Consider the following 13,796-nt stretch of genomic DNA (forward strand, 5'->3'; position numbering starts at 1 on the left):
GAGACTTAAAGTATGAGATTTATTTGTTAAAGAGGAAAAACATCCCATACATCAATGGTAAAATCAACACCATTAACTGCATGCATGGCCACATTTTTTATGGCCAGGAGGATCCCCCCTTAGGGCCAGGACATTGGCCATTAGGGTGAGTTTTTTGGCAGTTTTCAGCACATACTGCAGGCTTCACTACAGGCTCTGGAGGACCCCCCTTAGGGCCAGGACATTGGCCATCAGGGTGAGTTTTTTGGCAGTTTTCAGCACATACTGCAGGCTTCACTGGTTCGGCCACAGGCTTCACTACAGGCTCTGGAGGACCCCCCTTAGGGCCAGGACATTGGCCATCAGGGTGAGTTTTTTGGCAGTTTTCAGCACATACTGCAGGCTTCACTGGAGGCTTTGCTGGTTCGGCAACAGGCTTCACTACAGGCTCTGGAGGACCCCCCTTAGGGCCAGGACATTGGCCACCAGGGTGAGTTTTTTGGCAGTTTTCAGCACATACTGCAGACTTTGCTGGTTCAGCTGCAGGCTTCACTGCATGGATACAGATAGTCAGCGTTAGTCAGTCCATTTTGCAACATTCAGTCTTAGATGTACAGCACAAAACACGCAAAGCATGGACAGAAAGAATTGTATTTTAAGTATTATTCATCATCTATTTATACGTCAGGGGTTTCGCAGAGTGCATCTCAAATTTGAAAATATTCCTACATTTATCTGCTTCAAATCAAGTAGAAATACCATTTACAACTAAACTGACAATTAATTTCAAAGACAAAGAGTGCCATAACAACCTACCCCACTACTGGTGAGGCATGTTATAGAAGCACAATGCAGAAAGAAGACATCTATCAATATGTTGTTCATAAGTTTAATATTACAACTAATTGTACTGAACATCATATTTTGTAAGGCATTTATTTATGCATTTCTTCGGGCAGTGTAATGAAGCTAAAAGATCTTCTCACCTATGACTCCAGCGTGGTTTATGCTCAAACATGCAGACAGACACAATAAAACAACACTCAACGAGCAGTATACTTGAGCTGTCATCCTCTCGACCGGTGATCTCACAATCAACTCTACTGGAAAATGCACTTAATTAGTCAGTCAGTAGGGACAGTGAGGCACACAAAACTACACCGAAAACATGTGCTGCTGAATCCCTTAACATAAATTGCTGTCCAAAGATTTATAGAACCAAGGAAGTCTGGGTAACTCCAACCCTGATGAAACTCACCTGCGTGTAGCTTTCTAGTAGCCTAATCTTGAAGACCTTGATTAGCTTGTTCAGGTGTGTTTGATTAGGTTTGGAGGAGTGGAGCACTGCGGTCACGCCATATGACATAATTAGAAGATTGACTGTTTCTATGGGAACACTATCAATGAAAAAATGGTCAGGTGGTACAGCAATTACGTGGTACAAGTCGGAGCTCTCAGAAAATTCCACGTTTACAAGTTGTTGCTATGAATAACCTCTTATGCTGCGTTCACACCAAACGCGAATAGCGCGTCTAATTCGCGCCTGATTATACGCTTGACCACTTTGTGTTAATTCGCGCGTCAAGAGCGAAATTGACGCGCGTAAAATCAAAAGTTTGAAATGAAATTTACGCGCGCCACGCGCGTCAGAGGCGAAATCCGGAGGCGAAAGTTTCGAAACCTGTTGGCGGCCATCTTTTTTAGATGTTTATCGAGCATTAGCAGTAGCATTAATCGAGAGAGTCACCGCTCGTATATGCTCTGGAGAGCAGAAACAGCTGCGTAGGGGACATCGTCGCTGTACTCGGGTCCACCAGACCCTCCGGAGGGTTTCAGGAGTTTCACAATTTGCTCCAGGAGCTAGGTTTGGTGGACCTAACGGTGAGGACGCTGACGAGGACAGCGTAGGCCGTATAAGCCTCGGCCTCGAGTGGTCGCTGCATGACGAGCCCGCGCTGTACATCCCGGCGCGAGGTTCACCCTCGCCCGCACCTAATCTGTCATTTATTTTTGTTTTGATAATAAATGGAGCCAGCCTCCAAAAGTGAAACCTGTCCTGTGATTTTTTTTTTAAAGTTTTTATACACTAAATTGTGTTTGTTGTCTTTACATTAGATTAATAAAGTTTCATATAATCTAGAATAGATATGGAATAAATAGCATTCAATAAAAAATGAGTATCTCTCATATTGAAATCGAGTTTTTATGTGAAAGATTTGCTTTGTTGTGCATTTTAGTCATATTACAAAATAATTTATTGAGGCCAAACACAAAATAACATTATAAACTGTCACTTCACCACGTGACAGCAGCAAGCAGGCTCCTGATTGGTTAACGCGGCGCGAATTGACGCAGAAGATCATATATCTATACGTTATCTATGCGAACAGTGCGATGTATCTCACTACATCCCCAGGCGTGATAGACTTTGGAAGCACCAATTACACCACAGCTCACAGTTACAATCACAGCTCATGATAAGGAGCCCACCCCCTCTCTATATATACAGCTATGAAACCCAAAACAGCATTCTAAGCACGCTCTTCCCCTGTGTTATGCGAGTAGGGAAGCTTGGTCAGATACCTTGCTCTGTTCCCAGAGAACCGGGGTTACGCAAATGACCTAACGTTCTCTTTCAAACGCTATTTAAGGCCATACAGTTGATGGGGCTCTAGTGCTTTGGATAGTGTTTATAACCTTCTGCAGGAGCGCGAATGTGTTTAAATTGAACCCTTCACGGGCGTAGACACAAAGATCGACTTGTTCCGGGTGTGGGTAAAATATTTGCCAGTGCAGTGCATCTGACAGTGCAGGTCCAGCTGGACAATCTCTGCCAGCCACAGCCTCCCCGGTGAAGGATTACAAATTTAAGAATCTATTTCAGATATGCTTCCTTACATAAACATCACGGTGAAGAATACTGATTTTAGCATTTGAGGTATAAATGATGCTTATTGAGTTTCCAGCAAGAGATTCCTGCCAGCAGGTTTGTTCCAGTGTAAGTTAAATGAGTCAGATCACAGAGACTCTAACCTTTCGTCTTTGATGGCTCTTGGAGCCAAAGTCCCAGCTCCAGACGGTGAATGGTTGGGCTGATTGGATTAGCATATATGCGTTTGAATAGTTATGCTGATTGGATTGAGACTGTTAACACGCTGGAGTCTAGGGGGGTTCCTTAACCTGTATACTTCATTTGCATGCTTTGTTTGAATTTGTCTCCACCTCCAGAAGTCCCTCCTCCTAAAATGCCTATAAGATACCATGTAAAGTTACTTTAGATTAGACTGTTGGAAGAACTGCAGCAACGCAACGTGAAGTTCTCAATAAAGAATAACTTCTGTTTGAACGCGATCCCAACGTCTCCTGGTCTTGCTTCGATGAAGGAATAAAGTTTCCAACACCGGCCAACGAGGGGCTATCAGACGGATAGATCATTCGTTTTCTCTTACTCTGTCCAGGGTGGGAGAAATTAGACTCAGCGGTGGGAATGCATAGCAACACGTTTGGCCACAAATGTTCCAGTGCATCCACACCCAAAGGCACATTTTCATCCCTGAAAGGGAAACATACAGCGGACACTTTGCGTTTGCCTGCAAGGCGAAGAGATCTACGGCAGCCCTGCCGCACATCCCCCAAAGTTGATTCTGGACCCCAGATTCATGAGATGAGACGTGAGCATCTCTGTGTCCCATTCCGCACACTCCCGTGAGTGAGCGCATACCAGAAAATCGTCCAGATAAGCAGATATTCTGAGCTCATTGTGTTTCAGCGCTGATAACGCTGCCTCTCTGCACCTGCTGAACCCGTGCAGAGTTAGGCTGAGCCTGAATGGAAGAATAAAAAAAAAAAAGTGTACACTTCGCTCTGAAAGGAAAAACTGATATATTTCCTGTGTGCAGGACAGATGCTTATATGAAAGTAAGCATCCTTGAGATCACCCCTGCAGATTGTGCGAGCGAGAGCTTTGTACACACTAATGCAACTCTTTACTTTGGAATTAACAAAGCATTGGCACATCTTCAAAATACAGAACGCTGGCGAGAATGCTCAAGTCAGCCAAAAAAAATTTAGTCAATTACTTCGTTTTTAAAATAGTGGCCGTTTTGATATAAGATCATGTTACTTGTTTATAAGGTGTCACAATTTTGCCAGTTATCTTTCTAGTATGCTGGCATTTTATAAACCATCTTGAGATAATGGCGACAGTTCTCATGTCGGAACCAAACTTTGGAATGAACTCCCACTTTCTATAGAGTCCCTACTGAAATTTAAGGCCATGTTAAAAGCACATCTTTTAAGACTTCCTGGACATCTTCATGATGGGTGTTTGATCATTACCTTGTCTATGTTTTTTTGTTGTTTCTCTGTACTATTATTTGTGTTTAGTTATTGTGAACCACTTTGGGCAACAGCTGCTGCAATATAAAATGAAACTCTTCAGGCAAATTAATAAAATAAAGAGACTTATTTGTAGTATGAAGTACTATGAAGTATGAGATTTATTTGTTAAACAGGAAAAACATCCCATACATCAATGGTAAAAATCAACACCATTAACTGCATGCATGGCCACATTCTTTATGGCCAGGAGGATCCCCCCTTAGGGCCAGGACATTGGCCATCAGGGTGAGTTTTTTGGCAGTTTTCAGCACATACTGCAGGCTTCACTGGAGGCTTTGCTGGTTCGGCCGCAGGCTTCACTACAGGCTCTGGAGGACCCCCCTTAGGGCCAGAACATGGGGCATCAGGGTGAGTTTTTTGGCAGCTTTCAGCACATACTGCAGGCTTCACTGGTTCGGCCGCAGGCTTCACTGCATGGATTCAGATAGTCAGCGTTAGTCAGTCCATTTTGCAACATTCAGTCTTAGATGTACAGCACAAAACACGCAAAGCATGAACAGAAAGAGTTGTATTTTAAGTTATTCATCTATTACATTTGTAAAGCAATCCTGTGCTGGAAAATGTGCTATCAGCTCTATACGTTTGACACGGTGAACGATAAAATAAATCCAACTGAAATAACGAGAAGGCTGACTCAAACACTAATAGAACAAATACCTGTAAATGGAGCCATACACTGACGTCCACATCCATTGCTGCAGCATTTCTCATGTTTCGGACAGTCACTATCATAGGAACACAACTCAGCACAATTTCCTCCTCCAGATTTTGTGCTTGGACACTGTCCTGGCTTTTCTGTGATACAGACACATGACAAATGAAGAAAGTGGTCAAAGATCAGAGTAGGTTTTACAAGAAAATACTAGTTCAGTCTTTCTACTTTATAGTTTCACATTTAGTTCAGTTTAATTAACATTGTCCCCCAGAGCAATCTCAATCACAAGTACATCCTCCACAGCACAACCGTCAGCTTTACCAGACACCACAGGAGTGTTGTTGTAATAGTTTCAGTATTTATACGTCAGGGGTTTCTCAGTGTGCATCTCAAATTTGAAAATATTCATACATTTCTCTGCTTCAAATCAAGTAGAAATACCATTTATAACTAAACTGACGATTAGTTTCAAAGACAAAGAGTGCCATTACAACCTACCCCACTACTGGTGAGGTGTGTTATAGAAGCACAATGCAGAAAGACATCCATCAATATGTTGTTCATAAGTTTAATATTACAACTAATTGTACTAAACATCATATTTTGTAAGGCATTTATGCATGCATTTCTTCAGGCAGTGTAATGAAGCTAAAAAATCTTCTCACCTATGACTCCAGCGTGGTTTATGCTCAAACATGCAGACAGACACAATAAAACAACACTCAACAAGAAGTACACTTGAGCTGTCATCCTCTCGACCTGTGATCTCACAATCAACTCTACTGGAAAACACACTGAATTAGTCAGTCAGTAGGGACAGTGAGGCACACAAAACTACACTGAAAACATGTGCTGCTGAATTCCTTAACATAAATTGCTGTCCAAAGATTTATAGAACCAAGGAAGTCTGGGTAACTCCAACCCTGATGAAACTCACCTGCGTGTAGCTTTCTAGTAGCCTAATCTTGAAGACCTTGATTAGCTTGTTCAGGTGTGTTTGATTAGGTTTGGAGGAGTGGAGCACTGCGGTCACGCCATATGACATAATTAGAAGATTGAGTGTTTCTATGGCAACACTATCAATGACAAAATGGTCACATGGTATATATATATATTAATGATGAACAGATAGAATTTAGGCTGAAACATTTTTTATTGAGTTAACAATAGGGGAATACAGAGCCATAAAAACACTTTAATCTATAAAACAATGAAATCAATTTTTTTTAAATCAAAATCATACAAATAAAACATAAGTTATCTTTTTCAACAGCCTGTATGTCTTAACAGCTTTACAATTGTCCTCTGTTGAGGTTAGGGAATTGTAAAATATCTTTAAAGCTACTGTATTAAAGTTCTTCAGTCAAGTCAAGTCATGTTGTTTTATTAACATAGAAAAATGTTGTTCACCTAAAAATGAAAATTCTGTCATCATTTACTCACTCTCAAGTTGTTTTAAACCTGATATTTATGTTGAACATAAAAGTTTTTGAAGAATGCGGGCAACAGTTGCTGGTACTCTATGACTTATAATTATTTATTTTTTCTTCGTACTATGGAAGTCATTGGGGACCAGCAACTGTTAATACCCACATTCTTCAAAATATCTTCTTTTGAGTTAAGCACAAGAAATAAATTAATACAGGCTTGGAACAACATGAGAGTGAGTAAATCATGACAAATTATTTTGGGGTGATCTAGCCCTTTAAGGACAAGCGACAGCATGTTTACTAGGTGCTGTCACTTTGAGATTTTCTCTCAACTGTTTTCATCCACTTTAGACATAACCAACTGTGTTTATGTACACCTTGTGTGTATTTGGCAGTATTAGCACAATCAGACGCGAAAGATAAAGTCTTTGGCGCTGTTTGACAGTGCGCGCGCGCTTCGGGTGTACGCACTCAGAAAAAGTGCATCATGTCAGAACAGAACGCCACTGAAATGTTTACCCGGAAAAGCTTTAAAGCCCAAGCAGATAATGATCTTTTGGGATTGTGAATAAGTGCAGTGTCCTGTGAGTGTAACTCTACCGCTGCATTAACATGTGATGTGAATGTACGTTGAGTTTTACAGTATTGGGACTAAGGCGCCAGAACTGTAGCTGATAGAATGTGCGCTGTAGCACGATACTACCATATTTCTTCAAAAGCAGATCGTGGAGACATTAAATCATCCACGATCAAAAATCGTGATATCGCATAAGCACAAGTATAAAACTGTAAGAATTGAGAAATTAGTTGATCCTGGACAGTCTGTATGAAGAGCGACCAGACCCTGAGAGGACAAAGGACCTCTTTGGAAATTAACATTTGAACTCCCCCTCGTGCACTATTGAGATGAAAGTCTCACCTCAGAGTCATCCTAATCTACATCTCTTTCCCTCATCCCCCCTCTCCTTCTCCCCCATGCAAAGATCACCAAAAACTCACCCAAGAATATATGGTTTAATGTGAATGATTATCACCAAGTATTTTTCATGTTTGGTATCATTTGAAATGTCACAGTGCGACTGGTACAAATGTCTCATTTCCATCCATCCATCCATCTTCTTCCGCTTATCTGGGACCGGGTCGCGGGGGTAGCAGTCTAAGCAGGGATGCCCAGACTTCCCTCTCCCTAGACACTTCCTCCAGCTCTTCCGGGGGGACACCGAGGCGTTCCCAGGCCAGCCGGGAGACATAGCGTGTCCTAGGTCTTCCCCGGGGTCTCCTCCCGGTGGGACATGCCTGGAAAAACTTCCCGGGAAGGCGTCCAGGAGGCGTCCGGAAAAGATGCCCGGGCCACCTCAGCTGGCCCCTCTCAATGTGGAGGAGCAGCGGGTCTACTCTGAGCTCCTCCCGAGTGACCGAGCTTCTCACCCTATCTCTAAGGGATCGCCCAGTCACCCTGCGGAGAAAGCTCATTTCGGCCGCCTGTATCCGGGATCTTGTCCTTTCGGTCATGACCCACAGCTCATGACCATAGGTGAGAGTAGGAACGTAGATTGACCGGTAAATCGAGAGCTTCGCCTTGCGGCTCAGCTCTTTCTTCACCACGACAGACCGGTACATCGACCGCATCACTGCAGAAGCTCCACCGATCCGTCTGTCAATCTCCCGTTCCATCCTTCCCTCACTCGTGAGCAAGAGCCCAAGATACTTGAACTCCTCCACTTGAGGCAGGAACTCTCCACCAACCTGAAGCGGGCAAACCACCCTTTTCCGACTGAGAACCATGGCCTCGGATTTGGAGGTGCTGATTCTCATCCCAGCTGCTTCATACTCGGCTGCAAACCGCCCCAGTGCATGCTGGAGGTCCTGGTCTGATGGGGCCAGCACGACAACATCATCCGCAAAGAGCAGAGATGATCTGATATATATATATATATATATATATATATATATATATATATATATAATTATCATTAAAATTATTCAAATAATAATTAATATAATGTTTAAAAAATATATATATAAATAATAATAAGCTGTGATAAAGCATACTGTTTATTTTTGTCATTTTTAAATGAATCGTAATGTTACCTGTAACAAAATGCTTTCTCTGTATTCAGGTTTGACTGTAGTAATAATGCAAAAACGTGTACACTTCACATCAAATTTATTTACAAAAAATGTATAAACCTTGGCAAAAAGTTTTATTTGAGAATTTCTAAAAAATACATTCAAATCCTCACCTTAAAAGTAAGTAATTTGGTCCAAAACAACTAGAGAATTCACAAGCCTCTCTATAGATGTTCCTAATCTGACTTAAAAATAAAAAAATATGGATTTAAAAGGCCCAGTCTCTATATTGATCTGAAATATTGCAATAATTGAAGAAATTGAAGAAAAAAAATTATGTTTTATTTTCAATGGCAAAAATTAGCCATAAATATTGCATAAATATACCATCAAATCCTCTCAAAATACAAAAGAAAAAAATATTATTGACCAAAAATAAATTGCATTGGTTTTACTGGGGTGGAGGAAGTTTCATTTTTAGGTGTCCGGTCACTTCTGACCGGGAAGATAACACGTGTTCCACCCAAACGAAGAGCACCTGATAGGTAGTTTTGTGTTTTATATTGTGTAGGTCTCCAGCTAACCGGTTAACTCACATTATTGCTGTCTTACAGAAATACTTCTGCTAAGCAGTTGTGGGCCACTATTACCTAAACTGTGTCTATTAATGCAGATTGTTTGTCGTTCTTACTACTTTGAGAAAGTAATCCATGCTTTTATACAAATACAAGAGGTATCATATATCTCCTATTCTGGCCTTACACTTGCTACCAGATCATTTTGGGATAAAGTACAAGGTACATTTGTATACTTTTAAAGCCCTGCACAGACTGGCACCAAAATGTGTTTCTGAGCTCATACATTTTTATTACTCACAGAGATCAAGGTCCCAAAACCAGCTGCTCTTTAAAACTCCTTGGTGTTTTGCGCTTTCTCAGTTGCTGCCCCAAAGTTGTGAAATGGTTTACCAATGTCTATAGGGTGACCATATTTTAGTTTTCAGAAAACAGGACGGGGGCGTGTCTGGGGGGGCGTGATTAAGGGGTTGGGGGCGTGGTTGGGGTGAATGCATAAAAAAATACTTGACAAATGCATTCACAACCTTGCAACTATGTTATTGTACTTTAATGCATAAAGTAATACATCCTTTCCATTCAATGTTTGGACCGAAACAATAGAATAGGCCTACTATAAAAAAAAAAAGTTTAGCTTTTAACACCTTTTACATGACACTATTTCTTTTCATGGTCATAGGTTAAAAATCTACCACTAAAATAAAAAATCTACTACACTATTTCAGTATATATTAAAAAAAAAAAATTACAATCCTCCTGATGTTCTCTTGTAGCCTATAATTTCTTTATGTGGGCTTCTAGATCGCTAGCACCTTTATTTGACACTGACACGTACGTGCCAGCTTTGCAGTTCAAGCATTCTGCTTTACACGGATCCCGACCGAAACGAAACCACGGGCATTTTCTCTGTAAATCATCTGTGAATTTACATTTGGGCTTTTTTTTAACGCTGTTAGCTACTTACATATAAACTGAAGCGTCGACCGTCGAGTCCTGGTCAAGTCACGCTGCTAAAATTGAAATTCTTTGTCTGTGAACGTAAAGTCCGCCTACTTTGATTTGATTGGTCATTTCAAATATTCTGATATTGACGAGCAGTGTGACAGACCAATGAGGCTGAGATGAACAGTGAACACACACACACACACACACATAGGCCTCTGTATTCTGACGTGCGCTCTGCTTGCCGCTGCGGATTGAGGAACGCGCTGATTATAACAAGACGGGGCGAAGCCGAAGTCGGTTTCATATGTTTTGTGTGCAAAGGCAAGCATGTATTTAGTGCGATTGGTACAAATGTCTCATTTCCAAATAAGTAAAACAAAAGGTAATAAGGTTTTTAAGAGTTTAGGGATAACTCTTAACCCCCTGGGGTCAGCGGTATCGCCGGCAATACCAGCTCGCTTTTTTCCTTATCAGTGCAAAAGAGACTCAAAATATTCAGTTTATTTTAATTTGACATACTTGTGTTATACATCAATCGATCCTGTTAAGTGTGTGTTTTTTTTTGTGTATACTCACAATAAAAACAATCTGTCGTGCTTTTCGCCGAATAAAGAAAAATAAACATGATGTGAGTTCTGCCTTCTCTCTGTCAGTGAATTCTGAAACGCGTCCGAAAATGAACCGTAACTCAGCGAATACTCAGTCAAACAGGCATACAGACACACAGGCATGAAGCTTGAATTCTCTTCTTTTAAATGAAGTAATTTTTATAAAAAAACAAATATTCTAAGTTTATGTAATATGTATGAAAAGAGAGAGATGTCAGTCGTTCTCTTTCAGCTCATTATGTTTTAATGTGACCCCGCCCACGGAGAGCACGCACTATTCAAACGCAAATGATCTGAGGCGATCCATGCAAACCTGCGAAACACCCACATCAGCTGGATAACACACACAGCGAGTTATCAGAGTCATGTACTTTACGACGCTGTGAGGAATAATACTATCTTAATAATAATCCTGGGAAATTTACCTCAGAAGTGCTGGAAGTTTCATTTCGAGGAGCAACAGATCCAGCTGGGGAATAGGTCAGTTCAATATTTGCTTTGTTCTAATCGCAATAGTGTCTGTACACGCAAAAAGACTGTTTAAATATGAATCGCGTTTCTGTGTGTGAATGAATGAACAGTTTTTACCAAACTCTTATTGCTATACTGAGATGAGTAAAAATCGACTACAAAAATCGGATAGATTATAAAGTTTTTACTGTAAAATACTGCCACATCTATATATATATATATATATATATATATATATATATATATATATATATCAGGGGTGGCACGGTACATGAAAAAACATCCGAACCGTTCGGCTCGCTTGTCTCGGTTCGGTGCGTGTGTGCGTCGCATGGTTCGACTTCGACGCATGCGCAATGTAGCCTCGTGCCCGTGCTAATACAATGCTAAATCATAAATCAGATGTATGTAGAATAACATGATGATGTCCAGCAATCGATTTAAATAGTACACTGGGTTTACTTAGACATTTAATGAGATCTACTCCACTATGTTGTTTTTTCACATGAATAAATACATAGGTCGACTGTTTCACAAATGTAGCCTACTTTAATGGTCCAGTGGCAGAACTCTTGCCAAGCGTGTCATAGGTTCATCAAAACCGATTATGTTTATCAGTGGTTGTATATCAAGCAGGGACAGATTTGTGTGAATTTTGCTTTGTGATTTCACCGGAACGAATAGAGAGTCTCCTCAACGGATTGAAGCGCGCGTCCGAGTGAAGACTGCGGCGTGTGAACACTGTATCAGCACCACTGATCGCAGCGGCAACGAGCACTTTGATCACTTGATTAAAAAAACAAATTTCAGCGCTAGATTGCTTCTTATTTAACAAGCGAACGAAACGAATAATTTGCTAGTTAACTGGAGATGTTTTATTTATTTGTATTGGTACATCCGTGGGGACAATATCGACCCTGGGGTACATGTCCCACCTGCAAATTACGCCTATGATGACGAGACACGAAGAGAAATTGACAAAGAACTGTCCGACACAGCCCACGTAGCTCTCCAGATGGATGGACCTCCAGGGCCACTGAAAGTTTCCTCACGGTGACCGCTCACTCACTATATTACTTCGAAATGGGAAATGAGAAGCTGCGTTTTGCAAACACGCCCCATTTATGAAATAAATCAATTAATAATTAGATAATTAAGCTATATATCATATGCTGAAGTAAATATTTGGAGTGTTAAAGATTAAAAGAAAAAAAATAACAAGAACCGTACAGAACCGAAAACCGTGACCCAAAACCGTGATACGAACCGATCTGTGGGTTTTGTGAACCGTGCCACCCCTAATATATATATATATATTTGATGAAGTCATCAACTAAGATGTTATTATAGTGTTTGTTCCAATGTAGGCTATATTCAAACTAATGAATCCTTAACTTTGAAATACGTATGATAAAATGTATAATTTAGTTTTTACAAAGAAAGATTACACTGGAAATATTGTTAAAATTTAAATGGTTGAAATAGCAAAAAATATATATATAAGTATAGAACAAAATCTCAATATAAGCCTTCTCTTTAAATTATTTTTATTATGCTTTATTAGTGACACATTTGGGTAGAGAATATATTCCAAAACTTACCGAAAATACAGTATGAGAACAATTAACTGCACAATTACTAGAAATGTTTACCTTGGATATTATACAATTTGCAAGCACAATTTATGAAAAAAAACAACAACAACTGTGTTTCCAACTGTGAACCAATTTTATATTTTATATATATATATATACACATTAGGGATGGGGCCGATCCGATCCAGTATCGGTATCGGGACCGATACCAGCGTAATTCACGTATCGGATTTTCCCGATCCAACCTGCGGAGATTTCCGATATCCATGAGCCATGTATGCGCTTTAACGTTGTCTGCTGAAATGACTCCAAAAGTGATTCCCGCCGGCGAGTCTGTTAGCTGGCTGCAAACTGCGGAATGGATTTCCTGAAAGGAGGCGCGGCTCAATGAGACACAGAGTTATGAGACACGCCCCCGCTCAGGAAATCCATTCCGCAGTTTGCAGCGAGCTAGCAGGATAGCATTAAGCAGCATTGTGTGGTGGCTAACCAAAATGTCCGCTGTGTGGAAATATTTCACATTAGAAACACCGCAGAGCAAGACAGCTAAATGCAACGTTTGCAAAGCAATTATTCAGAGAGGCGGATGCTCCCTCGCGTCATTCAACACAACTAATGCAATAAAACACTTAAAAAAGCACCACGTTAAAGAACACGAGGATTTTTTAGCCAGCGGGCAGAAAGACAACGGGAGCCGTCAGGAATCACTTCTGGAGTCCTTCCAAAAGCAAGGTAAACTCCAGGCAGACAACGTAAAGGCTAAAGCGATTACCGAGAAGTTGCTCTACTTTATCGTACTCGATGACCAACCATTTTCAGTGGTGGAAAATGCTGGATTTCGCAGCCTGATTGAACACTTGCAGCCACGGTATAGTTTACCATCCCGGAGATATTTATCAGAGACTGCGTTACCTGAACTATACAGCCGAGTGTCAACCAAGTTAGCTGATAAGTTAAAAGGAGTTCCAGCCCTGAGCTTTACTTCAGATATTTGGACTTCAGATGTCTGCCCAATGTCGCTGATAAGCCTCACAGTGCACTGGGTTGACTCAGATACACATGGCCTC

General features: G+C 40.9%; 1 protein-coding gene across 3 annotated transcripts; it reads right to left on the reverse strand.

Annotated features, from left to right (window-relative positions):
* LOC311303524 (uncharacterized protein) lies at positions 1–5,963 on the reverse strand. Of its 3 annotated transcripts, XR_014629770.1 has the most exons (4): positions 5,701–5,963; positions 5,038–5,175; positions 4,553–4,790; positions 1–531 (listed from the first exon to the last, which is right to left on the reverse strand). XR_014629770.1 is itself a non-coding variant. In XM_084430051.1 (3 exons), exons 1-3 carry the CDS (start codon positions 5,783–5,785, stop codon positions 98–100), a joined length of 657 nt encoding a protein of 218 aa, XP_084286177.1. In that variant the 5' UTR covers positions 5,786–5,957; the 3' UTR covers positions 1–97. The 3 variants fall into 3 exon arrangements, 1 of the variants encoding a protein (XP_084286177.1); XM_084430051.1 differs by lacking the exon at positions 4,553–4,790 and having other exon boundaries at positions 5,701–5,957; XR_014629771.1 differs by lacking the exon at positions 1–531 and having other exon boundaries at positions 4,471–4,790.
* Between the last annotated feature and the right edge of the window lie 7,833 nt (positions 5,964–13,796).

Source organism: Rutilus rutilus (genome assembly GCF_951802725.1).
Source record: "Rutilus rutilus genome assembly, chromosome: 14".
Taxonomy (NCBI): domain Eukaryota; kingdom Metazoa; phylum Chordata; class Actinopteri; order Cypriniformes; family Leuciscidae; genus Rutilus; species Rutilus rutilus.

Excerpts from the sequence above, each read along its gene's own strand:
- LOC311303524 (XM_084430051.1), bottom strand. The coding sequence starts at position 5,785 with ATGACAGCTCAAGTGTACTTCTTGTTGAGTGTTGTTTTATTGTGTCTG. Across the intron at positions 5,176-5,700 it reads AAACCACGCTGGAGTCATAG|AAAAGCCAGGACAGTGTCCA; the intron begins GTGAGAAGATTT and ends TCTGTATCACAG. Across the intron at positions 532-5,037 it reads GTGTATGGCTCCATTTACAG|TGAAGCCTGCAGCTGAACCA; the intron begins GTATTTGTTCTA and ends GTATCCATGCAG.